Raw genomic sequence first — 25,550 nt, forward strand, 5'->3', positions numbered from 1 at the left:
TGTACAGACTAAATCAAATAAAACTTGTGATTTTGAGCTACATAAATACAATTTGATCTATATGTTTGAAACACAAGACATATCATATACAAATCAATCCATGCAGTTCAAACAAAGAAAGTGCCTCCAAATACTTAAAATCAAATTACTTACGAAATATAAAGTTCCAAATTCTTAATGATCCATTTCAGATGTTCACCCTGTACTGTTGCCTACATATTTTGTTATTTTAGATTGATCCATTTTGTTTTTTCTGTTCATACTTTTCAGTTTGTTTCGGTCCAGATGGGCGTTATTGGAGATGTTAGAGTTGAAAGGGGGAGACAGAGGGGAGGACATGCCAGAAATGTTCGGCTGGTTCAGGATTCAAACTGGTTGACTAGGCAGCGGTGGCTGAATATGGGCTGCCAGCTCTAACCACTGACATATCAGGCAAACCCATTCTTATCATGGGTTATTGACCTAACCTCTTTCCTATTATGTCCTTTATATTTGGACACATTGTATTGTCTTGTATGTGAATAGCACTTTTTTGCTGCGCTCAAAACACAACCCAACTTTAAAAATATATTATTTATGAGAGCTTCTGAATCGGACTGTGCCGGCGTACATGTTTACAGGACACTAACTTATAATATATATCCACCCCTTTGCTGCTGATGACTCTCCTGACCTGCACTTCCAGACATATCCGGTGATACATCATGAAAGTGATATATCTTCTTTTCTCACTTGGTAATATCACAACAGGATCGCTATAAGAGGACTTACTATGATACTATACAAAAGTGTTATTTATAAAGTACTTTGTGGGGAGCAATGTTTATATTGTTAGCAAATACTGAGCATTTTTTTTTGAGAAGGGTTTGTTTGAGTAATCTTATACATTAGTGGTGTTAATCCAGTGGATGAGTCTGATTCAGTTCAGAAATTCAGTTAAACATCAGTGTGTGCAACTGTAACGTTTCAACGGCTGTTCTTACTTTGATTTCCCCTTCCTGCTCAAGAGGTGAAGAACAATAAATAAAGTGAGGCTGTCCACAAAACCTCACAAAGACTGAAGGAAATAGGAGGAGTACAATGTGAGTCAGCTTTAGTATTTATTAGTGAGTTCATAACTGAAAAGGCCATGAAGACGAGCTTGGCATGCATTCTTATTTTCAATCAGCTTTTTGAAGGTAAGAGAAATTCACTTTTTATTTTCCTCTTTCAAACACTGATATCCTGACAGCTGACAACATGTGATGTTCATACAGTGTAATCTGTAGGGATGTTTCATCAGACCAGTTGTGTGGCTTTGTTTAGAGCCTCGTTATGTATTAACAGTGAAGACTAAACATCCTTGTTTCTTTAATGTTTATGTTGTATAAACATTCCTTACTCAACAATCATTAAAATAATCGTTTTGCTAGTATTAAGCTATAAGTATTGAGCTGAAGTTTGGTCAGGGAGGGAGAGAGATAGACACATATTGAACCCTTTATTGTCTGGATTGTTGTGCTTCGCCTACTTGTAGGGCAAAACCATCACAGGGCCCAGAGTGACAGTTTCACGTGCCACTAAATCTGAAACATGAATAAAAATGAAAGTGAGAGTCAAATAATATTTAGTTGGTTCAGTTTTCACAAACAGATCACAGATTATGAAAGTTACAAAACGGTAGGATTTACAGTTTACCTTCAGGGATCAGACTTCCGAGGTTTGTATGACCGGTGAGGAAGTTGCTGAAGCATGTATCGTCGCAACATCGACACACATCATCACTGCCATCGACATTTATCCATCTGATGATTAGAATACAGAATTAAATCATTGTTTTCCTTTCGCTTTGAGTTTACACCCAAATCCAATGTTGAAATAATAGCCATTTATTTGTATACATATACTCCATGGGCAGAGTCAACATTCTAAAACATTCTTAAAGCTTACATTTAGCACATTCCTCTCACACGTGTACTGTTTCAGTCCAAATGCTGAGGTAAGCATCACTGTTACATTGATCTGGCTGTACAGAGACAGCATGGACACTTCATTTTAGAAAGTATTTATCCTTATATTTACAGTAAACGTTAGACCTCATTAAAAATACATGTTTCCTTAATTAAGTAACTTGATTACTTAAGCAGCAAGAAATATTAATAGCAAACATTTGAACCAGTTTTAGCTTATAGAGAATTTTTAACATGAGCCTTTGTAAATGATACAAAGACAAACCTTTTGCAACATTACAGTAAAGTAAAGAGCAACAATTCACAAAATTAGTAATGAAAGCACCTTGAATTTATATAATTGCAGGCCTTGTTGGTGGGGCTGCTCGTCTGCATTTCAGAGGTCGCTTTCAGCTGGCAAGTGATAAAGATCTAATATAAGAGAGACCAAACAAATGTCATTATACAACCTCGAAGCATTTCCAAACATGACAAAATCATTCAGGTTATAGAAGTGGCTCACTGAGTTCCTTGTGTCCCGGGGAAACAGGAAGGCAGCGAGCTGCAGCTGAAGAGAAGAAGATCTTGTTCTGGGATTGAAAAGTGCATTTGATCCTTCCTCTTTGGCATCATTGAAGCACCTGACGAAACAAATTACATTTGAATGCAATTTAAAGTGGACCTATCATGCTATATTTTAATAATATAGTGTAGGACAATACCTATATAAAAGACATATTTATACTTTTTATTTTTCAAAATACCAAACTGATCATGCATTTTAGCCATTCGTCATTTCGCTCAATTTAACACTGTCTTTGCATGGGCTGATTCTGTGAGAACAGCACCATCTACAGGCCTGCCATATGTACTACAGCGTCTCCAGCGCCTTCCAACAGCAATGTCCGTGGCTGTCTCCTCCTGATTGGTGGAGTTGGCCCAATAGCCATAGCGCCACTTCTGTGACGTCATAGAAGTGTTCAAATCTGGATCAGTCTGTATCAGATCCGTTGCAGCCCCTTTTGAAGAGATTTGGGTATGGAGGAAAATAGAGAGGGATGTGTTTTCTGACACTTGGTGAGTTCCCTGGAACACCGGGGACACATATTCATGTAGAAAAGACGTACCAAAGTGCATTTTGCAGGATAGGTCACCTTTAAGAGCCAATTATCAGTATCATATATTCTGAGCTTCTCTTACCCATGGTTTTCGATAAAGTAATATCTGGGGGCTGATCTCGGGTCAGGAGACAGAGCGGCGACACAGCTGTCGATAAACAGGCGTCTGTGTCCCGCATCAGGACCGCTGTAAGAGGCCTCGAGGTGCAGGAGGTCTCCGGTGTAGAAGACACTGGTGAGCGTCTCTCCTGTCCAGTCCTCTACAATTAAACACAAGCATCACTTACTGTGATTGAAGTCAACACATTTGTGTTTCTGCTTATACTCACTGTAACGACGAGACGCCGTTACGAGAGCTCACATGGACATAATCATTGTACTGTGTGGGGTATATTGACGACAACTTCCCTGTTCCCCATGTATGTTGTAGCTGATTGTGTGCACCTGGTGCCCTGTGTTGTCTCCTCCCCCCTCACCTGTGTCTTGTGCTAATTAGTGTATCGGTATTTAGGCTCTGTTTTCCCTGTCTGTGTGAAGGCTGGTAGTGTGTGTGAGATCTTTGTGGCTGCAGGATGTGTTCACGGAGAACAGCAGGATTGAGGCTGTGAACTTTGTGCACATTATTTTAATAAATGCCCACGTCGGGTTATATTTTTGGACGTTCTGCCTCTTTGCTTGGTCGGGCCGCTCAACGGTCAGTCTCACACTCACTTATTCTGTAATGAGTTCTGAAACTGTAATTGAGTGTTTCTTTATTGGTTGAAAAAATGCTCTAACTTATAAGGAATACTATATTTCACATGAATGTTCATTTTGTATTGAACTACGACGGGTGTTTTTTTTTCTAATTAAAATGGCCGCATTTAAGAAAAGCAAAACATCCATTGACAATGTCTTAAACTTGTGCAGGAATATCAAAGACCCATTTATCCAGTAGTGTATTAAAAAAAAAAAAAAATAGCCCTGCGAAATACACTGTTTATGTATGATTTGAGAATTCAACGTAAGGAATTAATGCACACATTGTCTTTACTGGGTGATATTCCTTTAAAAAGATACATCAATTATATATTTAAAAAAAACTCCAGTTCTCCAACATGCCTGGAAATTGAGAGGTGAGGGGTTTTCCGTTCAAATCTGCAACATCACTGCTAGATGCCACTATATCCTACACACTGGTCCTTGAGGTAAAGTGCGCCTGGTCTGCCCCTGGCTCCGCATGTGCCCAGGTGTTTGGGTTATAAGGAGAGACTGGAGGAGAAGGATCGGTCGCCTATCTTTATGCCGGAAGACTGTCTGTGGACGATCTCTGCTGTTCTTGATCTGTAGACCTCTTTGCTGTTGTGTTATGACGTGTATCCTGGAGGACCTGGTAGTCTAGTTTTCGTGGCTTCATTTAGTTTCCCGTAGCGTTTTGTTAGATTTCTGGTTAGGGGAGGGAAGCTCTGGGTCCTACGGCCGTGGCGTGGCTGGCTCGAGCTCCCTCCTTTTTGTTTCTTTTGGCCAGTCCTCCAGACCTTGTTCGTTTAACGGTTGGCCTGTGTGAGTAACGGCTGTACATTTAAACAAATGATTGCTGTTATGTACTGGACGTTGTGTGTTTTATTTTATGTCGCAGGGTCTCCCCACGAGCCACTACCACGGAGTAGGGGGCGGGCCGTAACACTGTTATATGGAATACTTTGGCTACTTAGGAAACAATTTTGTTTGCATTTAATTGTTTTTAGCTGTGAGCAGGTCATCAGTTTTCCTTGTGTATTGCAACATTAAAAAGCAAACAAATTAAAATTTGAATAATTTATTATCTCTCTGGGTCCATTGTTTCAGAAGGGTCAGATTATGTTGCAGTGGTGTTGGACAGTGGGGGCACAGCCACATTAACCACAGCAGTTTGGAGGACTTCATCGAGCACCGCTGTGTGGGTACTGTTCAGCACCGCTGTGTGGGTACTGTTCAGCACTGCTGCCTTCGACTGCAGTTGGGTCACAGGAGAGGTTTTTCCTAGAAGTTCAGGAACTTCCTCAGCATCTGTAGTCGCAGAAGAAATGTGTTATGTAAAAGATGCATTCCAGAGTGCCATTAAAAAAAAAAAAAAAAGTGTTAAGACTTTTCACATCTAACCTTTGTCTGTTCCATTTTTTTCTTCTTCATCTTGCGCAGAATCAGGAAGCAGTCCTTTCCTCTGATCTTGGACAGAAAAACAAGCCAACATTTATATTTAATTATGGGCCATTTTAATCTCATTTAGAGATTGTTAAAGGCTTCAAATGAACAAAGAATAATTGACCACTGGTATTGACTTACCAACTCTGTTTATTCCACTCCTCCACTGGCTGCCATACATTGTAGATCTGCTGGTTTGATCAAGAATGGAAGAAAGCCCCTCTGCAGGTATGGGCCGGCTTTTCTGCTTGGCTGGCAAGACCATCATCGGACCCACTCTGGCCTGATGTTCCCACCCTAACACAAACCAGCACAATGCGTGTTAATTCAGTTACCCAGCCATCATCATGTCTAAAACCTATGCCAAAATTGATCATTATGACGACATCTGCAGCAAATATTAAATCATACAAGTTTCTACATGCTCCCAACCTGTACTGGTCTTCAGTCCGCTCCTCCAGAGGGGTTCACGCTCTTCTGGCTTCACAAACCCTCGAGGCCTAAACTTGCTCAGGCTGCTGGGCTTACTGGGAGTTTGCTCAACTTCAAGTGGTCTTTTGCATTGCCCACATAAGTAGTCCTTACCATCAGCGGACCTCCATCTGATCAATTAAAAAACACTCAGCACCAATACTTTGTTTTTTGTGTGTAATCTTAGACTGGATCTCACTTGCCTTCCATTCCCAAAAGTGCACGCCTTGTTTGGTGCATCAGTGTTATTTATTGGCACAGCATTCAGGTGACATGTGATGTAGAGCTATGAGAAAAGCAGGTGTTGGGAAACATGCACACACAATCATGTTTAAGCCAATTGAATAATAATAATAATAATAATAATAATAATAATAAGGGGGATTTATATAGCGCTTTTCTCGACCCAAAGACACTTATAGTAGAATAGAGCCTCACCTCCCTTCTGTCCTCATTATAAAATCTGAAGGCATCAATGGACATGTGGAGCTTGTCATCCTGTGTCCTGGCTAAGAATTGAGACCTTGAGCCTGGAAGCTGAGAGTCAACAAAGCACCTATGGTGAGGAAAAACAAAAGCCGCACACTAAATTAGCACTCATTGACTACTATAACCAGAGTCTGCATTACCCACAATGCAACTCCACTACTAACATTTCTAGTCGTATAGACAAGTTCTGGAAGTAATTCTTTAGAGTCAGAACTGCACAAATCTGACCTGTGTATTTGCCAATATTGGCACAGAAAGGAACTAGAATACCAAAGATTAAAGCAAACCGCAGCTAGCCTTAGCTAACGGCTAACTTGAAGACGACACTAAAAAGGACTGATCTTTTATTAACCTGTCACTCGAGTCAGCATTGCTCACGTCTGAATTAAACCACTTGAAGAGCCTTACACATTAAACAGCTCCCTCTAGGGTCAGAAAAAGACTTTGCTTTTTGCCATTTAGCAATTTGCAGCCTTACCCATTTTCAATGAAGGCATGCCTGGGGCTGGAGTGCATGTCAGGGCTCAGTGTAGCCACGCAGCTGCTCACAAACACTCGGAGCCCAATGTGATAGCCAATTCTCACCGAGGCCTCGATGCTGATGGGCTCACCGAGATGAAACACATTAGAGCCTCTTTTGTGCTGCCAGTCACCTGCACACGGACAGAAAAAATGAGTGCAAATAGAGACATGACAACACATAACATGAGAAATGATCAAAACCCACTTGTCATGATTCTCAAGTTAAACTGCAACATTTCCACTGCAGCCTGGGTCGACGTGAAGGGGATCCAGGTAGGCATGAGTGAAGAACTGGACAAACTGTACTTCCTAAGAAACAGAAAACATGCATTTAAAAAAAAAAAGACAGACATCATTCAAAGGTTTTTACAATGTGAGCTTTAAAAACAAAAAGAGACACATACCTTTCGTAATGACATTCAATTGGAATTACAGCCTCTTCCATTCGAACAACACCATATGGAGAAGCCTCAGGAGAGTATATGAGCAGGTTTGTGTAGATCAGAGAGTCCTCAGTTACCTGTGGAGAGTAGAGGTGTTTAAAACTAGAAGCTATAATGAATCAGATTTGAAATGAAATATATTTAAAGTTACCCAGTGTCTGGTGCCGCACTCCACAAGTCCAACACTGATACTGTACTCATCTGCTGAAGACGCTGTAGCTCTGCAGTACTGGTTGTTGGTCTCTACTCCAAGGCGTATCTCGTCACCATCAACCGGAGCTCCAACCGCAAACATATCGGCTTTGATAACAATCTCCAAAGAGTCTGGATGACAGGTCACTCTGATGGTATTCACCTGCTGCGGTTCCTCAGCCAGAGACTTCTGCTGCTGCTGCCCGAGTTCTGACCTGCCTGTGTTCGCAAGGCTCTGAGACGAAGCATCTTGTGTGCGCGGGAAAGCAACAGAGGCGCTAACACAGAGTCCTACAAGGAGGATAACCTGAAAATGAAAGGCCTCCATAAGTGAAACTGATAACAGGAACCCGGTCAGCTGCCCTCTGTCTTCCTGACTGACTCACAGTAGGCCTATGGTTCAGTGTGAGCAGTGGAGCTTTTTAAACTCTAGCCGATCATTATCCTCATCAGAGCAGCACACCTGCGTCCAATCAGACACCCATCAGCTTCATTGGCTGCACACTCTGAACTCAAAACACGAGGCTGATAGAGAGAGAGGTGAAGGGCGTTTTCACATGTTTAAAATGTGCATATATTTGCTTCATTGCTTGTTACTTTGGATTTTAAATAACATGTCAGTGGTGCAGTTCATGAAAACCATGCAGGAAGCATTTTGACATCCCCCTGGATCCTTCATTTGAACTATCACATTATTATTGTGGTCTATGGTGTCATTTTATTATGTTTTAAACTATCATTCATGTTTTGTTGATCTGTACAGACTAAATCAAATAAAACTTGTGATTTTGAGCTACATAAATACAATTTGATCTATGTTTGAAACACAAGACATATTATACAAATCAATCCATGCAGTTCAAACAAAGAAAGTGCCTCCAAATACTTAAAATCAAATTACTTACGAAATATAAAGTTCAAAATTCTTAATGATCCATTTCAGATGTTCACCCTGTACTGTTGCCTACATATTTTATGTTATTTTAGATTGATCCATTTTGTTTTTTCTGTTCATACTTTTCAGTTTGTTTCGGTCCAGAGGGCCGTTATTGGAGATGTTAGAGTTGAAAGGGGGAGACAGAGGGGAGGACATGCCAGAAATGTTCGGCTGGTTCAGGATTCAAACTGGTTGACTAGGCAGCGGTGGCTGAATATGGGCTGCCAGCTCTAACCACTGACATATCAGGCAAACCCATTCTTATCATGGGTTATTGACCTAACCTCTTTCCTATTATGTCCTTTATATTTGGACACATTGTATTGTCTTGTATGTGAATAGCACTTTTTTGCTGCGCTCAAAACACAACCCAAGCTTTAAAAAAATATTATTATTATTTATGAGAGCTTCTGAATCGGACTGTGCCGGCGTACATGTTTAAAGGACACTAACTTATAATATATATCCACTCCTTTGCTGCTGATGACTCTCCTGACCTGCACTTCCAGACATATCCGGTGATACATCATGAAAGTGATATATCTTCTTTTCTCACTTGATAATATCACAACAGGATCGCTATAAGAGGACTTACTATGATACTATACAAAAGTGTTATATATAAATGTACTTTGTGGGGAGCAATGTTTATATTGCTAGCAAATACTGAGCATTTTTTTTGAGAAGGGTTAGTTTGAGTAATCTTATACATTAGTGGTGTTAATCCAGTGGATGAGTTTGATTCAGTTCAGAAATTCAGTTAAACATCAGTGTGTGCAACTGTAACGTTTCAACGGCTGTTCTTACTTTGATTTCCCCTTCCTGCTCAAGAGGTGAAGAACAATAAATAAAGTGAGGCTGTCCACAAAACCTCACAAAGACTGAAGGAAATAGGAGGAGTACAATGTGAGTCAGCTTTAGTATTTATTAGGGAGTTCATAACTGAAAAGGCCATGAAGACGAGCTTGGCATGCATTCTTATTTTCAATCAGCTTTTTGAAGGTAAGAGAAATTCACATTTTATTTTCCTCTTTCAAACACTGATATCCTGACAGCTGACATCAACATGTGATGTTCATACAGTGTAATCTGTATGTTTCATCAGACCAGTTGTGTGGCTTTGTTTAGAGCCTCGTTATGTATTAACAGTGAAGACTAAACATCCTTGTTTCTTTAATGTTTATGTTGTATAAACATTCCTTACTCAACAATCATTAAAATAATCGTTTTGCTAGAATTAAGCTATAAGTATTGAGCTGAAGTTTGGTCAGGGAGGGTGAGAGATAGACACATATTGAACCCTTTATTGTCTGGATTGTTGTGCTTCGCCTACTTGTAGGGCAAAACCATCACAGGGCCCAGAGTGACAGTTTCACGTGCCACTAAATCTGAAACATGAATAAAAATGAAAGTGAGAGTCAAATAATATTCAGTTTGTTCAGTTTTCACAAACAGATCACAGATTATGAAAGTTACAAAACTGTAGGATTTACAGTTTACCTTCAGGGATCAGACTTCCGAGGTTTGTATGACCGGTGAGGAAGTTGCTGGAGCATGTATCGTCGCAACATCGACACACATCATCACTGCCATCGACATTTATCCATCTGATGATTAGTATACAGAATTAATCATTGTTTTCCTTTCGCTTTGAATTTACACCCAAATCCAATGTTGAAATAATAGCCATTTATTTGTATACATATACTCCATGGGCAGAAACATTCTAACATATTCTTAAAGCTTACATTTAGCACATTCCTCTCACACGTGTACTGTTTCAGTCCAAATGCTGAGGTAAGCATCACTGTTACATTGATCTGACTGTACAGAGACAGCATGGACACTTCATTTTAGAAAGTATTTATCCTTATATTTACAGTAAACGTTAGACCTCATTAAAAATACATGTTTCCTTAATTAAGTAACTTGATTACTTAAGCAGCAAGAAATATTAATAGCAAACATTTGAACCAGTTTTAGCTTATAGAGAATTTTTAACATGAGCCTTTGTAAATGATACAAAGACAAACCTTTTGCAACATTACAGTAAAGTAAAGAGCAACAATTCACAAAATAAGTAATGAAAGCACCTTGAATTTATATAATTGCAGGCCTTGTTGGTGGGGCTGCTCGTCTGCATCTCAGAGGTCGCTTTCAGCTGGCAATTGATAAAGATCTAATATAAGAGAGACCAAACAAATGTCATTATACAACCTCGAAGCATTTCCAAACATGACAAAATCATTCAGGTTATAGAAGTGGCTCACTGAGTTCCTTGTGTCCTGGGGAAACAGGAAGGCAGCGAGCTGCAGCTGAAGAGAAGAAGATCTTGTTCTGGGATTGAAAAATGCATTTGATCCTTCCTCTTTGGCATCATTGAAGCACCTGACGAAACAAATTACATTTGAATGCAATTTAAAGTGGACCTATCATGCTATATTTGAATAATATAGTGTAGGACCATACCTATAGAAAAGACATATTTATACTTTTTATTTTTCAAAATACCAAACAGATCATGCATTTTAGCCATTCCTCATTTCGCTCAATTTAACACTGTCTTTGCATGGGCTGATTCTGTGAGAACAGCACCATCTACAGGCCTGCCATATGTACTACAGCGTCTCCAGCGCTTTCCAACAGCAATGTCCGTGGCTGTCTCCTCCTGATTGGTGGAGTTGGCCCAATAGCCGTAGCGCCACTTCTGTGATGTCATAGAAGTGTTCAAATCTGGATCAGTCTGTATCAGATCCATTGCAGCCCCTTTTTAAGAGATTTGGGTATGGAGCAAAATAGAGAGGGTTGTGTTTTCTGACACTTGGTGAGTTCCCTGGAACACCGGGGACACATGTTCATGTAGAAAAGACGCACAAAAGTGCATTTTGCAGGATAGGTCACCTTTAAGAGCCAATTATCAGTATCATATATTCCGAGCTTCTCTTACCCATGGTTTTCGATAAAGTAATATCTGGGGGCTGATCTCGGGTCAGGAGACAGAGCGGCGACACAGCTGTCGATAAACAGGCGTCTGTGTCTCGCATCAGGACCGCTGTAGGAGGCCTCCAGGTGCAGGAGGTCTCCGGTGTAGAAGACACTGGTGAGCGTCTCTCCTGTCCAGTCTTCTAGAATTAAACAAACATCACTTACTGTGATTGAAGTCAACACATTTGTGTTTCTGCTTATACTCATTGTAACGACGAGACGCCGTTACCAGTGCTTGAATTGGGCCGGTAGTCACCGGTACGCAGTACCGGCACTTCTGATTTTTACCCATGTGGTACCGGCACTTCTTACTGAGTACCGGCAAGGTGCCAGTACTCAGTAAAATGCCGGTACTCAGCCGCCGGCAATATACGTATATATTGTAAACGCAACGCAGCGCAAATGTGGGTCTGACTCTGCCTCACAGAGGGTGACTGGCTGTCTACATGATGTGACCTGCCGACATTGCCACTTTCATACAGATCATACTAATGCCCTCGATTGGTCTCTGTGTGTCATTCAAGCTCGGGAGGGTGTGTGTTGGTGTATGTGTGGCGCGAGCGAGCGAGAAAGCGCGCGCACCGGTTACGTGTATTGTTGTTAGCATCTGGTGCTAGCTAGCTGCGCTAACGGATATAAGGAGCTGTTTCAACAACAAGGTGGAGGGAGAGTCCTTTGCTGTCAGACTGAGAGGCTGGTAACTACAGCTCTGGTGAGGTAAATTACTCTCTTGAGTCTTTAGATAGTTAACTTAGTTTAAGTTATCTCAGTGGGTCTCAAACGGTTCGGTCACCATTTATGTAAACACATATTTCCATTTGAGGGGGTAGTGATTAGTAAAATACGCATGAATAATACAAACAAAATGTTAACTAGTTGAAAAAAGGTAAGATAAACTTGTTGAGAGCTAAAACTAGTCTTTGCTGTTGCCTCAAAGAGGAGCAGGAGAGGCCGATTCAGGAGCCCAGACACACTCACAACTATAAATGAACCAAAAACAAATAAATAAACAAGTTTCAATGTTTTTTCATATTGGATATTGTATGTTATTGGTTATGGCCATGTACTTATGATTTTATGATTATTTAAATGTATACATTTTTGTTTCATATGGGTGTAGTCTCTTTATTTCCCCCTCAAAATGCACCAGATTGATGCATTTAAGTCCAACATTTAAAAAAAAATCTTACCGGGGGAGCATGCCCCCGGACCCCCCTATAGGATTTGAGACCCGGCCTACTGTTCCCATATAGATTTGCAATTTTTTTTAAATAGTAACCCATCTCCATATGTTTCTTTTTGGGTAGTAGATTTAAACTAGAGGGCTATCACTTTGTGCAGCAACGCTATTGACAAATAAATCCAGCAAAATGGCACAAAAAACTGGTAGTGGCCTCAGGGACGAGGAGTCATTTAACCAGCCAGTAGGAGTCAAGCTTTACTTTCTTTTATATCCATAAAGAAAAAGTAAATCTGTTTACAGTTGTTTCATTATGGATGTTGAGAGGTATCCATATATCTCTTCATTTTGCTCTCAAAGTGCACCAGATTGATGCATCTAACTTCAATATTTAAAAAAAAAAAATCCCGGGGGAGCATACCCCCGAACCCCCCTAGACTAGAGGGTGTCAGGTCCACTCCCCACTTATAAAAATAGCACTTTACAACTGCACCCCCTCTAATCTCAGATGCACCCTGAGTCATTTTGTTTAAGTACAGTGAGCCTTTCTAAAATATACAGTAAAGAGACAAACCCACCAGCATTATAGGATATACTATGACTTTGTGCCAAATACTTGTTGCTGATTTAGAGTACTGGCACCTTTTTTATTCCAATTCAAGCACTGGCCGTTACTAGAGCTCACGTGGACATAATCATTGTACTGTGTGGGGTATATTGACAACTTCCCTGTTCCCCATGTATCTTGTAGCTGATTGTGTGCACCTGGTGCCCTGTGTTGTCTCCTCCCCCCTCACCTGTGTCTTGTGCTAATTAGTGTATCGGTATTTAGGCTCTGTTTTCCCTGTCTGTGTGAAGGCTGGTAGTGTGTGTGAAATCTTTGTGGCTGCAAGATGTGTTCACGGAGAACAGCAGGATTGAGGCTGTGAACTTTGTGCACATTCTTTTAATAAATGCCCACGTCGGGTTATATCTTTGGACGCTCTGCCTCCTTGCTTCGTCGGGCCGCTCGACGGTCAGTCTCACTCACTTATTCTGTAATGAGTTCTGAAACTGTAATTGAGTGTTTCTTTATTGGTTGAAAAAATGCTCTAACTTAGAAGGAATACTATATTTCACATGAATGTTCATTTTGTATTAAACTACGACGGGTGTTTTTTTTTCTAATTAAAATGGCCGCATTTAAGAAAAGCAAAACATCCATTGACAATGTCTTAAACTTGTGCAGGAAAATCAAAGACCCATTTATCCAGTAGTGTACTAGAAAAAAAAGAAGAAATTGCCCTGCGAAATACACTGTTTATGTATGATTTGAGAATTCAACGTAAGGAATTAATGACCACATTGTCTTTACTGGGTGACATTCCTTTAAAAAGATACATAAATTATATATTTAAAAAAAACTCCAGTTCTCCAACATGCCTGGAAATTGAGAGGTGAGGGGTTTTCCGTTCAAATCTGCAACATCACTGCTAGATGCCACTATATCTTACACACTGGTCCTTGAGGTAAAGTGCGCCTGGTCTGCCCCTGGCTCCGCATGTGCCCAGGTGTTTGGGTTATAAGGAGAGACTGGAGGAGAAAGATCGGTCGCCTATCTTTATGCCGGAAGACTCTGTGGACGATCTCTAGTGTTCTTGATCTGTAGACCTCTTTGCTGTTGTGTTATGACGTGTATCCTGGAGGACCTGGTAGTCTAGTTTTCATGGCTTTATTTAGTTTCCCGTAGCGTTGTTAGATTTCTGGTTAGGGGAGGGAAGCTCTGGGTCCTACGGCCGTGGCGTGGCTGGCTCGAGCTCCCTCCTTTTGGCCAGTCCTCCAGACCTTGTTCGTTTGCCGGTTGGCCTGTGTGAGTAATGGCTGTACATTTAAACAAATGATTGCTGTTAAGTGCTGGACGTTGTGTGTTTTCTTTTATGTTGCGGGTCTCCCCACCAGCCACTACCACGGAGTAGGGGGCGGGCCGTAACACCGTTATATGGAATACTTTGGATAATTAGGAAACCATTTTGTTTGCATTTAATTGTTTTTAGCTGTGAGCAGGTCATCAGTTTTCCTTGTGTATTGCAACATTAAAAAGCAAACAAATAAAAATTTGAATAATTTATTATCTCTCTGGGTCTATTGTTTCAGAAAGGTCAGATTCTGTTGCAGTGGTGTTGGACAGTGGGGGCACAGCCACATTAACCACAGCAGTTTGGAGGACTTCATCGAGCACCGCTGTGTGGGTACTGTTCAGCACCGCTGTGTGGGTACTGTTCAGCACCGCTGTGTGGGTACTGTTCAGCACCGCTGTGTGGGTACTGTTCAGCACCGCTGCCTTCGACTGCAGGTGGGCCTCAGGAGAGGATTCTTCTAGAAGTTCAGGAACTTCCTCAGCATCATCATCTGTAGTCGCAGAAGAAATGTGTTAATATAAAAGATGCATTCCAGAGTGCCATTTAAAAAAAAAAAAGAGTTAAGACTTTTCACATCTAACCTTTGTCTGTTCCATTTTTGTCTTCTTCATCTTTATTCTGCACAGAAGCTAAAGTCAGAACGTCCACCTGGTTTTGGGTCGATGATGAATCAGGAAGCAGTCCTTTCCTCTGATCTTAGACAGAAAAACAAGCCAACATTTAGATTTAATTATGGGCCATTTTAATCTCAATTTAGAGATTGTATTGGTATTGACTTACCAACTCTGTTTCTTCCACTCCTCCACTGGCTGCCATACATTGTAGATCTGCTGGTTTGATCAAGAATGGAAGAAAGCCCCTCTGCAGGTATGGGCCGGCTTTTCTGCTTGGCTGGCAAGACCATCATCGGACCCACTCTGGCCTGATGTTCCCACCCTAACACAAACCAGCACAATGCGTGTTAATTCAGTTACCCAGCCATCATCATGTCTAAAACCTATGACAAAATTGAACATTATGAGGACATCTGCAGCCAATATTAAATCATACAAGTTTCTCCATGCTCCCAACCTGTACTGGTCTTCAGTCCGCTCCTCCAGAGGGGTTCACGCTCTTCTGGTTTCACAAACCCTCGAGGCCTAAACTTGCTCGGGCTGCTGGGCTTACCGGGAGTTTGCTCAACTTCAAGTGGTCTTTTGCATTGCCCACATAAGTAGTCCTTACCATCAGCGGACCTCCATCTGATCAATTAAAAAACACTCAGCACCAATACTTTGTTTTTTGTGTCTAATTTGACATATCTTAGACTGGATCTCACTTGCCTTCCATTCCCAAAAGTGCACGCCTTGTTTGGTGCATCTGTGTTATTTATTGGCACAGCATTCAGGCGACATGTGATGTAGAGCTATGAGAAAAGCAGGTGTTGGGAAACATGCACACACAATCATGTTTAAGGCAATTGAATAGAGCCTCACCTCCCCTCTGTCCTCATTATAAAATCTGAAGGCATCAATGGACATGTGGAGCTTGTCATCCTGTGTCCTGGCTAAGAATTGAGACCTTGAGCCTGGAAGCTGAGAGTCAACAAAGCACCTATGATGAGGAAAAACAAAAGATGCAACACTAAATTAGCACTCATTGACTACTATAACCAGAGTCTGCATTACCCACAATGCAACTCCACCACTAACATTTCTAGTCTTACAGTCAAGTTCTGGAAGTAGTTCTTTAGAGTCAGAACTGCACAAATCTGACCTGTGTATTAGCCAATAGTGGCACAGAAAGGAACTAGAATACCAAAGATTAAAGCAAACCGCGGCTAGCCTTAGCTAACGGCTAACTTGAAGACGACACTAAAAAGGACTGATCTTTTATTAACCTGTCACTCGAGTCAGCATTGCTCCCGTCTGAATTAAACCACTTGAAGAGCCTTACACATTAAACAGCTCCTTCTAGGGTCAGAAAAAGACTTTGCTTTTTGCCATTTAGCAATTTGCAGCCTTACCCATTTTCAATGAAGGCATGCCTGGGGCTGGAGTGCATGTCAGGGCTCAGTGTAGCCACACAGCTGCTCACAAACACTCGGAGCCCAATGTGATGCCCAATTCTGACCGAGGCCTCGATGCTGATGGGCTCACCGAGATGAAACACATTAGAGCCTCTTTTGTGCTGCCAGTCACCTGCACACGGACAGAAAAAATGAGTGCAAATAGACATGACAACGCATAACATGAGAAATGATCAAAACCCACTTGTCATGATTCTCAAGTTAAACTGCAACATTTCCACTGCAGCCTGGGTCGACGTGAAGGGGATCCAGGTAGGCATGAGTGAAGAACTGGACAAACTGTACTTCCTAAGAAACAGAAAACGTGCATTTAAAAAAAAAAAGAGACAGATATCATTCAAAGATTTTTTACAGTGTGAGCTTTAAAAAAACTAAAAGAGACAGACCTTTCGTAATGACATTCAATTGGAATTACAGCCTCATCCATTCGAACAACACCATATGGAGAAGCCTCAGGAGAGTATATGAGCAGGTTTGTGTAGATCAGAGAGTCCTCAGTTACCTGTGGAGAGTAGACGTGTTTAAAACTAGAAGCTATAATGAATCAGACTTGAAATGAAATATATTTAAAGTTACCCAGTGTCTGGTGCCGCACTCCACAAGTCCAACACTGATACTGTACTCATCTGCTGAAGACGCTGTAGCTCTGCAGTACTGGTTGTTGGTCTCTACTCCAAGGCGTATCTCGTCACCATCAACCGGAGCTCCAACCGCAAACATATCGGCTTTGATAACAATCTCCAAAGAGTCTGGATGACAGGTCACTCTGATGGTATTCACCTGCTGCGGTTCCTCAGCCAGAGACTTCTGCTGCTGCTGCTGCCCGAGTTCTGACCTGCCTGTGTTCGCAAGGCTCTGAGACGAAGCATCTTGTGTGCGCGGGAAACCAACAGAGGCGCTAACACAAAGTCCTACAAGGAGGATAACCTGAAAATGAAAGGCCTCCATAAGTGAAACTGATAACAGGAACCCAGTCAGCTGCCCTCTGTCTTCCTGACTGACTCACAGTAGGCCTATGGTTCAGTGTGAGCGGTGGAGCTTTTTAAACTCTAGCCGATCATTATCCTCATCAGAGCAGCACACCTGCGTCCAATCAGACACCCATCAGCTTCATTGGCTGCACACTCTGAACTCAAAACACGAGGCTGATAGAGAGAGAGGTGAAGGGCGTTTTCACATGTTTAAAATGTGCATATATGTGCTTCATTGCTTGTTACTTTGGATTTTAAATAACATGTTAGTGTTGCAGTTCATGAAAACCAATCAGGAAGCATTTTGACATCCCCCTGGATCCTTCATTTGTACTATCACATTATTATTGTGGTCTATGGTGTCATTTTATTATGTTTTAAACTATCATTCATGTTTTGTTGATCTGTACAGACTAAATCAAATAAAACTTGTGATTTTGAGCTACATAAATACAATTTGATCTACGTTTGAAACACAAGACATATCATATACAAATCCATCCATGCAGTTCAAACAAAGAAAGTGCCTCCAAATACTTAAAATCAAATTACTTACGAAATATAAAGTTCAAAATTCTTAATGATCCATTTCAGATGTTCACCCTGTACTGTTGCCTACATATTTTATGTTATTTTAGATTGATCCATTTTGTTTTTTCTGTTCATACTTTTCAGTTTGTTTCGGTCCAGAGGGCCGTTATTGGAGATGTTAGAGTTGAAAGGGGGAGACAGAGGGGAGGACATGCCAGAAATGTTCGGCTGGTTCAGGATTCAAACTGGTTGACTAGGCAGCGGTGGCTGAATATGGGCTGCAAGCTCTAACCACTGACATATCAGGCAAGCCCATTCTTATCAAGGGTTATTGACCTAACCTCTTTCCTATTATGTCCTTTATATTTGGACACATTGTATTGTCTTGTATGTGAATAGCACTTTTTTGGTGCGCTCAAAACACAACCCAAGCTTTAAAAATATATAATTATTATTATTTATGAGAGTTTCTGAATCGGACTGTGCCGGCGTACATGTTTACAGGACACTAACTTATAATATATATCCACCCCTTTGCTGCTGATGACTCTCCTGACCTGCACTTCCAGACATATCCGGTGAGACATCATGAAAGTGATATATCTTCTTTTCTCACTTGGTAATATCACAACAGGATCGCTATAAGAGGACTTACTATGATACTATACAAAAGTGTTATTTATAAAGTACTTCGTGAGGAGCAATGTTTATATTGCTAGCAAATACTGAGCATTTTTTTTTGAGAAGGGTTTGTTTGAGTAATCTTATACATTACTGGTGTTAATCCAGTGGGTGAGTCTGATTCAGTTCAGAAATTCAGTTAAACATCAGTGTGTGCAACTGTAACGTTTCAACGGCTGTTCTTACTTTGATTTCCCCTTCCTGCTCAAGAGGTGAAGAACAATAAATAAAGTGAGGCTGTCCACAACACCTCACAAAGACTGAAGGAAATAGGAGGAGTACAATGTGAGTCAGCTTTAGTATTTATTAGTGAGTTCATAACTGAAAAGGCCATGAAGACGAGCTTGCCATGCATTCTTATTTTCATTCAGCTTTTTGAAGGTAAGAGAAATTCACTTTTTATTTTCCTCTTTCAAACACTGATATCCTGACAGCTGACATCAACATGTGATGTTCATACAGTGTGATCTGTAGGGATGTTTCATCAGACCAGTTGTGTGGCTTTGTTTAGAGCCTCGTTATGTATTAACAGTAAAGACTAAGCATCCTTGTTTCTTTAATGTTTATGTTGTATAAACATTCCTTACTCAACAATCATTAAAATAATCGTTTTGCTAGAATTAAGCTATAAGTATTGAGCTGAAGTTTGGTCAGGGAGGGTGAGAGATGGACACATATTGAACCCTTTATTGTCTGGATTGTTGTGCTTCGCCTACTTGTAGGGCAAAACCATCACAGGGCCCAGAGTGACAGTTTCACGTGCCACTAAATCTGAAACATGAATGAAAGTGAGAGTCAAATCATATTTAGTTTGTTCAGTTTTCACAAACAGATCACAGATTATGAAAGTCACAAAACTGTAGGATTTACAGTTTACCTTCAGGGATCAGACTTCCGAAGTTTGTATGACCGGTGAGGAAGTTGCTGGAGCATGCATCGTCGCAACATCGACACACATCATCACTGCCATCGACATTTATCCATCTGATGATTAGTATACAGAATTAATCATTGTTTTCCTTTCGCTTTGAATTTACACCCAAATCCAATGTTGAAATAATAGCCATTTATTTGTATACATATACTCCATGGGCAGAGTCAACATTCTAAAACATTCTTAAAGCTTACATTTAGCACATTGCTCTCACACGTGTACTGTTTCAGTCCAAATGCTGAGGTAAGCATCACTGTTACATTGATCTGGCTGTACAGAGACAGCATGGACACTTCATTTTAGAAAGTATTTATCCTTATATTTACAGTAAACGTTAGACCTCATTAAAAATACATGTTTCCTTAATTAAGTAACTTGATTACTTAAGCAGCAAGAAATATTAATAGCAAACATTTGAACCAGTTTTAGCTTATAGAGAATTTGTAACATGAGCCTTTGTAAATGATACAAAGACAAACCTTTTGCAACATTACAGTAAAGTAAAGAGCAACAATTCACCAAATAAGTAATAAAAGCACCTTGAATTTATATAATTGCAGGCCTTGTTGGTGGGGCTGCTCGTCTGCATTTCAGAGGTCGCTTTCAGCTGGCAAGTGATAAAGATCTAATATAAGAGAGACCAAACAAATGTCATTATACAACCTCGAAGCATTTCCAAACATGACAAAATCATTCAGGTTATAGAAGTGGCTCACTGAGTTCCTTGTGTCCTGGGGAAACAGGAAGGCAGCGAGCTGCAGCTGAAGAGAAGAAGATCTTGTTCTGGGATTGAAAAGTGCATTTGATCCTTCCTCTTTGGCATCATTGAAGCACCTGACGAAACAAATTACATTTGAATGCAATTTAAAGTGGACCTATCATGCTATATTTTAATAATATAGTGTAGGACCATAACTATAAAAGACATATTTATACTTTTTATTTTTCCAAATACCAAACTGATCATGAATTTTAGCCATTCCTCATTTTCGCTCAATTTAACACTGTCTTTGCATGGGCTGATTCTGTGGGAACAGCACCATCTACAGGCCTGCCATATGTACTACAGCGTCTCCAGCGCTTTCCAACAGCAATGTCCGTGGCTGTGTCCTCCTGATTGGTGGAGTTGGCCCAATAGCCGTAGCGCCACTTCTGTGACGTCATAGAAGTGTTCAAATCTTGATCAGTCTGTATCAGATCCGTTGCAGCCCCTTTTTAAGAGATTTGGGTATGGAGGAAAATAGAGAGGGTTGTGTTTTCTGACACTTGGTGAGTTCCCTGGAACACCGGGGACACATATTCATGTAGAAAAGACGTACAAAAGTGCATTTTGCATGATAGGTCACCTTTAAGAGCCAATTATCAGTATCATATATTCTGAGCTTCTCTTACCCATGGTTTTCGATAAAGTAGTAGCTGGGGGCTGATCTCGGGTCAGGAGACAGAGCGGCGACACAGCCGTCGATAAACAGGCGTCTGTGTCCCGCATCAGGACCGCTGTAAGAGGCCTCGAGGTGCAGGAGGTCTCCGGTGTAGATGACACTGGTGAGAGTCTCTCCTGTCCAGTCCTCTACAATTAAACACAAGCATCACTTACTGTGATTGAAGTCAACACATTTCTGTGTTTCTGCTGATACTCACTTATTCTGTAATGAGTTTTGAAACTGTAATTGAGTGTTTCTTTATTGGTTGAAAAAATGCTCCAACTTATAAATAAAGAATACTATACTTCGCATATAAATGTTCATTTTGTATTAAACAATGACGGGTGGTTTTTTCTAATTAAAATGGAGGTCGCATTTAAGAAAAGCAAAACATCCATTGACAATGTCTTAACAAACTTGTGCAGGAAAATCAAAGACCCATTTATCCAATAAAGTACTAAAAAATAAACAAAACTACAAAATGCTACACTGTTTATGTATGATTTGAGAATTCAACGTAAGGAATTAATGCACACATTGTCTTTACTGGGTGATATTCCTTTAAAAAGATACATAAATTATATATTTAAAAAAAACTCCAGTTCTCCAACATGCCTGGAAGTTGAGATGTGAGGAGTTTTCCGTTCAAATCTGCAACATCACTGCTAGATGCCACTATATCCTACACACTGGTCCTTGAGGTAAAGTGCGCCTGGTCTGCCCCTGGCTCCGCATGTGCCCAGGTGTTTGGGTTATAAGGAGAGACTGGAGGAGAAGGATCGGTCGCCTATCTTTATGCCGGAAGACTGTCTGTAGACGATCTCTGCTGTTCTTGATCTGTAGACATCTTTGCTGTTGTGTTATGACGTGTATCCTGGAGGACCTGGTAGTCTAGTTTTCGTGGTTTCATTTAATTTCCCGTAGCGTTGTGTTAGATTTCTGGTTAGGGGAGGGAAGCTCTGGGTCCTACGGCCGTGGTGTAGCTGGCTCGAGCTCCCTCCTTTGTTTCTTTTGGCCAGTCCTCCAGACCTTGTTCGTTTGCCGGTTGGCCTGTGTGAGTAACAGCTGTACATTTAAACAAATGATTGCTGTTAAGTACTGGACGTTGTGTGTTTTCTTTTATGTTGCGGGTCTCCCCGCGAGCCACTACCACGGAGTAGGGGGCGGGCCCAAACACCGTTACATGGAATACTTTGGCTAATTAGGAAACCATTTTGTTTGCATGTAATTGTTTTTAGCTGTGAGCAGGTCATCAGTTTTCCTTGTGTATTGCAACATTAAAAAGCAAACAAATTAAAATTTGAATAATTTATTATCTCTCTGGGTCCATTGTTTCAGAAAGGTCAGATTCTGTTGCAGTGGTGTTGGACAGTGGGGGCACAGCCACATTAACCACAGCAGTTTGGAGGACTTCATGGAGCACCGCTGTGTGGGTACTGTTCAGCACCGCTGTGTGGGTACTGTTCAGCACCGCTGCCTTCGACTGCAGGTGGGCCTCAGGAGAGGATTCTTCTAGAAGTTCAGGAACTTCCTCAGCATCATCATCTGTAGTCGCAGAAGAAATGTGTTAATATAAAAGATGCATTCCAGAGTGCCATTTAAAAAAAAAAAAGAGTTAAGACTTTTCACATCTTACCTTTGTCTGTTCCATTTTTGTCTTCTTCATCTTTATTCTGCACAGAAGCTAAAGTCAGAACGTCCACCTGGTTTTGGGTCGATGATGAATCAGGAAGCAGTCCTTTCCTCTGATCTTAGACAGAAAAACAAGCCAACATTTAGATTTAATTATGGGCCATTTTAATCTCAATTTAGAGATTGTATTGGTATTGACTTACCAACTCTGTTTCTTCCACTCCTCCACTGGCTGCCATACATTGTAGATCTGCTGGTTTGATCAAGAATGGAAGAAAGCCCCTCTGCAGGTATGGGCCGGCTTTTCTGCTTGGCTGGCAAGACCATCATTGGACCCACTCTGGCCTGATGTTCCCACCCTAACACAAACCAGCACAATGCGTGTTAATTCAGTTACCCAGCCATCATCATGTCTAAAACCTATGCCAAAATTGAACATTATGAGGACATCTGCAGCCAATATTAAATCATAAAAGTTTCTCCATTCTCCCAACCTGTACTGGTCTTCAGTCTGCTCCTCCAGAGGGGTTCACGCTCTTCTGGCTTCACAAACCCTCGAGGCCTAAACTTGCTCGGGCTGCTGGGCTTACCGGGAGTTTGCTCAACTTCAAGTGGTCTTTTGCATTGCCCACATAAGTAGTCCTTACCATCAGCGGACCTCCATCTGATCAATTAAAAAACACTCAGCACCAATACTTTGTTTTTTGTGTGTAATTTGACATATCTTAGACTGGATCTCACTTGCCTTCCATTCCCAAAAGTGCACGCCTTGTTTGGTGCATCTGTGTTATTTATTGGCACAGCATTCAGGTGACATGTGATGTAGAGCTATGAGAAAAGCAGGTGTTGGGAAACATGTACACACAATCATGTTTAAGGCAATTGAATAGAGCCTCACGTCCCCTCTGTCCTCATTATAAAATCTGAAGGCATCAATGGACATGTGGAGCTTGTCATCCTGTGTCCTGGCTAAGAATTGAGACCTTGAGCCTGGAAGCTGAGAGTCAACAAAGCACCTATGATGAGGAAAAACAAAAGATGCAACACTAAATTAGCACTCATTGACTACTATAACCAGAGTCTGCATTACCCAAAATGCAACTCCACCACTAACATTTCTAGTCTTACAGTCAAGTTCTGGAAGTAGTTCTTTAGAGTCAGAACTGCACAAATCTGACCTGTGTATTTGCCAATAGTGGCACAGAAAGGAACTAGAATACCAAAGATTAAAGCAAACCGCAGCTAGCCTTAGCTAACGGCTAACTTGAAGACGACACTAAAAAGGACTGATCTTTTATTAACCTGTCACTCGAGTCAGCATTGCTCCCGTCTGAACTAAACCACTTGAAGAGCCTTACACATTAAACAGCTCCCTCTAGGGTCAGAAAAAGACTTTGCTTTTTGCCATTTAGCAATTTGCAGCCTTACCCATTTTCAATGAAGGCATGCCTGGGGCTGGAGTGCATGTCAGGGCTCAGTGTAGCCACGCAGCTGCTCACAAACACTCGGAGCCCAATGTGATGCCCAATTCTGACCGAGGCCTCGATGCTGATGGGCTCACCGAGATGAAACACATTAGAGCCTCTTTTGTGCTGCCAGTCACCTGCACACAGACAGAAAATAAATAAATGACTAAGTGCAAATAGAGACATGACAACGCATAACATGAGAAATGATCAAAACCCACTTGTCATGATTCTCAAGTTAAACTGCAACATTTCCACTGCAGCCTGGGTCGACGTGAAGGGGATCCAGGTAGGCATGAGTGAAGAACTGGACAAACTGTACTTCCTAAGAAACAGAAAAAAATGCATTAAAAAAAAAAAACCGATATCATTTAAAGATTTTTACAGTGTGAGCTTTAAAAACGAGAGACGGACCTTTCGTAATGACATTCAATTGGAATTACAGCCTCTTCCATTCGAACAACACCATATGGAGAAGCCTCAGGAGAGTATATGAGCAGGTTTGTGTAGATCAGAGAGTCCTCAGTTACCTGTGGAGAGTAGACGTTTAAAACTAGAAGCTATAATGAATCAGATTTGAAATGAAATATATTTAAAGTTACCCAGTGTCTGGTGCCGCACTCCACAAGTCCAACACTGATACTGTACTCATCTGCTGAAGACGCTGTAGCTCTGCAGTACTGGTTGTTGGTCTCTACTCCAAGGCGTATCTCGTCACCATCAACCGGAGCTCCAACCGCAAACATATCGGCTTTGATAACAATCTCCAAAGAGTCTGGATGACAGGTCACTCTGATGGTATTCACCTGCTGCGGTTCCTCAGCCAGAGACTTCTGCTGCTGCTGCTGCCCGAGTTCTGACCTGCCTGTGTTCGCAAGGCTCTGAGACGAAGCATCTTGTGTGCGCGGGAAAGCAACAGAGGCGCTAACACAGAGTCCTACAAGGAGGATAACCTGAAAATGAAAGGCCTCCATAAGTGAAACTGATAACAGGAACCCAGTCAGCTGCCCTCTGTCTTCCTGACTGACTCACAGTAGGCCTATGGTTCAGTGTGAGCGGTGGAGCTTTTTAAACTCTAGCCGATCATTATCCTCATCAGAGCAGCACACCTGCGTCCAATCAGACACCCATCAGCTTCATTGGCTGCACACTGAACTAAAAACACGAGGCTGATAGAGAGAGAGGTGAAGGGCGTTTTCACATGTTTAAAATGTGCATATATTTGCTTCATTGCTTGTTACTTTGGATTTTAAATAACATGTTAGTGGTGCAGTTCATGAAAACCATGCAGGAAGCATTTTTGACATCCCCCTGGATCCTTCATTTGTACTATCACATTATTATTGTGGTCTATGGTGTCATTTTATTATGTTTTAAACTATCATTCATGTTTTGTCGATCTGTACAGACTAAATCAAATAAAACTTGTGATTTTGAGCTACATAAATACAATTTGATCTATATGTTTGAAACACAAGACATATCATATACAAATTAATCCATGCAGTTCAAAGAAA

At 41.2% G+C, this 25,550-nt stretch overlaps 4 protein-coding genes across 4 annotated transcripts; all 4 read right to left on the minus strand.

Moving 5' to 3' along the window:
- Positions 1-1,087: 1,087 nt before the first annotated feature.
- LOC307016293 (zona pellucida sperm-binding protein 3-like) lies at positions 1,088-11,455 on the minus strand (the record flags this gene model as incomplete). Its single annotated transcript, XM_079645331.1, has 6 exons — positions 1,088-1,565; positions 1,678-1,784; positions 2,275-2,360; positions 10,534-10,651; positions 11,211-11,388; positions 11,452-11,455. 6 exons carry the CDS (start codon positions 11,453-11,455, stop codon positions 1,507-1,509), a joined length of 552 nt encoding a protein of 183 aa, XP_079501457.1. The 3' UTR covers positions 1,088-1,506.
- LOC307014972 (zona pellucida sperm-binding protein 3-like) lies at positions 4,829-7,740 on the minus strand. Its single transcript, XM_079643260.1, has 10 exons — positions 7,286-7,740; positions 7,096-7,211; positions 6,897-7,000; positions 6,648-6,822; positions 6,119-6,236; positions 5,884-5,966; positions 5,642-5,811; positions 5,351-5,506; positions 5,168-5,233; positions 4,829-5,074 (listed from the first exon to the last, which is right to left on the minus strand). The coding sequence occupies exons 1-10, from the start codon at positions 7,652-7,654 to the stop codon at positions 4,884-4,886; spliced, it is 1,548 nt and encodes a 515-aa protein (XP_079499386.1). The 5' UTR covers positions 7,655-7,740; the 3' UTR covers positions 4,829-4,883.
- A 3,063-nt stretch (positions 11,456-14,518) lies between the features above and the next one.
- Positions 14,519-17,442, minus strand: LOC307014970 (zona pellucida sperm-binding protein 3-like). The gene is made up of 10 exons (XM_079643257.1): positions 16,971-17,442; positions 16,781-16,896; positions 16,579-16,682; positions 16,332-16,506; positions 15,802-15,919; positions 15,649-15,731; positions 15,398-15,567; positions 15,107-15,262; positions 14,908-15,021; positions 14,519-14,816 (listed from the first exon to the last, which is right to left on the minus strand). Exons 1-10 carry the CDS (start codon positions 17,340-17,342, stop codon positions 14,536-14,538), a joined length of 1,689 nt encoding a protein of 562 aa, XP_079499383.1. The 5' UTR covers positions 17,343-17,442; the 3' UTR covers positions 14,519-14,535.
- A 4,786-nt stretch (positions 17,443-22,228) lies between these two features.
- LOC307015854 (zona pellucida sperm-binding protein 3-like) lies at positions 22,229-25,104 on the minus strand. Its single transcript, XM_079644777.1, has 10 exons — positions 24,636-25,104; positions 24,448-24,563; positions 24,255-24,358; positions 23,996-24,170; positions 23,466-23,583; positions 23,313-23,395; positions 23,062-23,231; positions 22,771-22,926; positions 22,572-22,685; positions 22,229-22,480 (listed from the first exon to the last, which is right to left on the minus strand). Exons 1-10 carry the CDS (start codon positions 25,005-25,007, stop codon positions 22,248-22,250), a joined length of 1,641 nt encoding a protein of 546 aa, XP_079500903.1. The 5' UTR covers positions 25,008-25,104; the 3' UTR covers positions 22,229-22,247.
- Positions 25,105-25,550: the final 446 nt, after the last annotated feature.

The sequence above is a fragment of the Notothenia rossii genome (genome assembly GCF_949606895.1).
Source record: "Notothenia rossii genome assembly, chromosome: 8".
NCBI classification, from domain to species: Eukaryota; Metazoa; Chordata; class Actinopteri; order Perciformes; family Nototheniidae; genus Notothenia; species Notothenia rossii.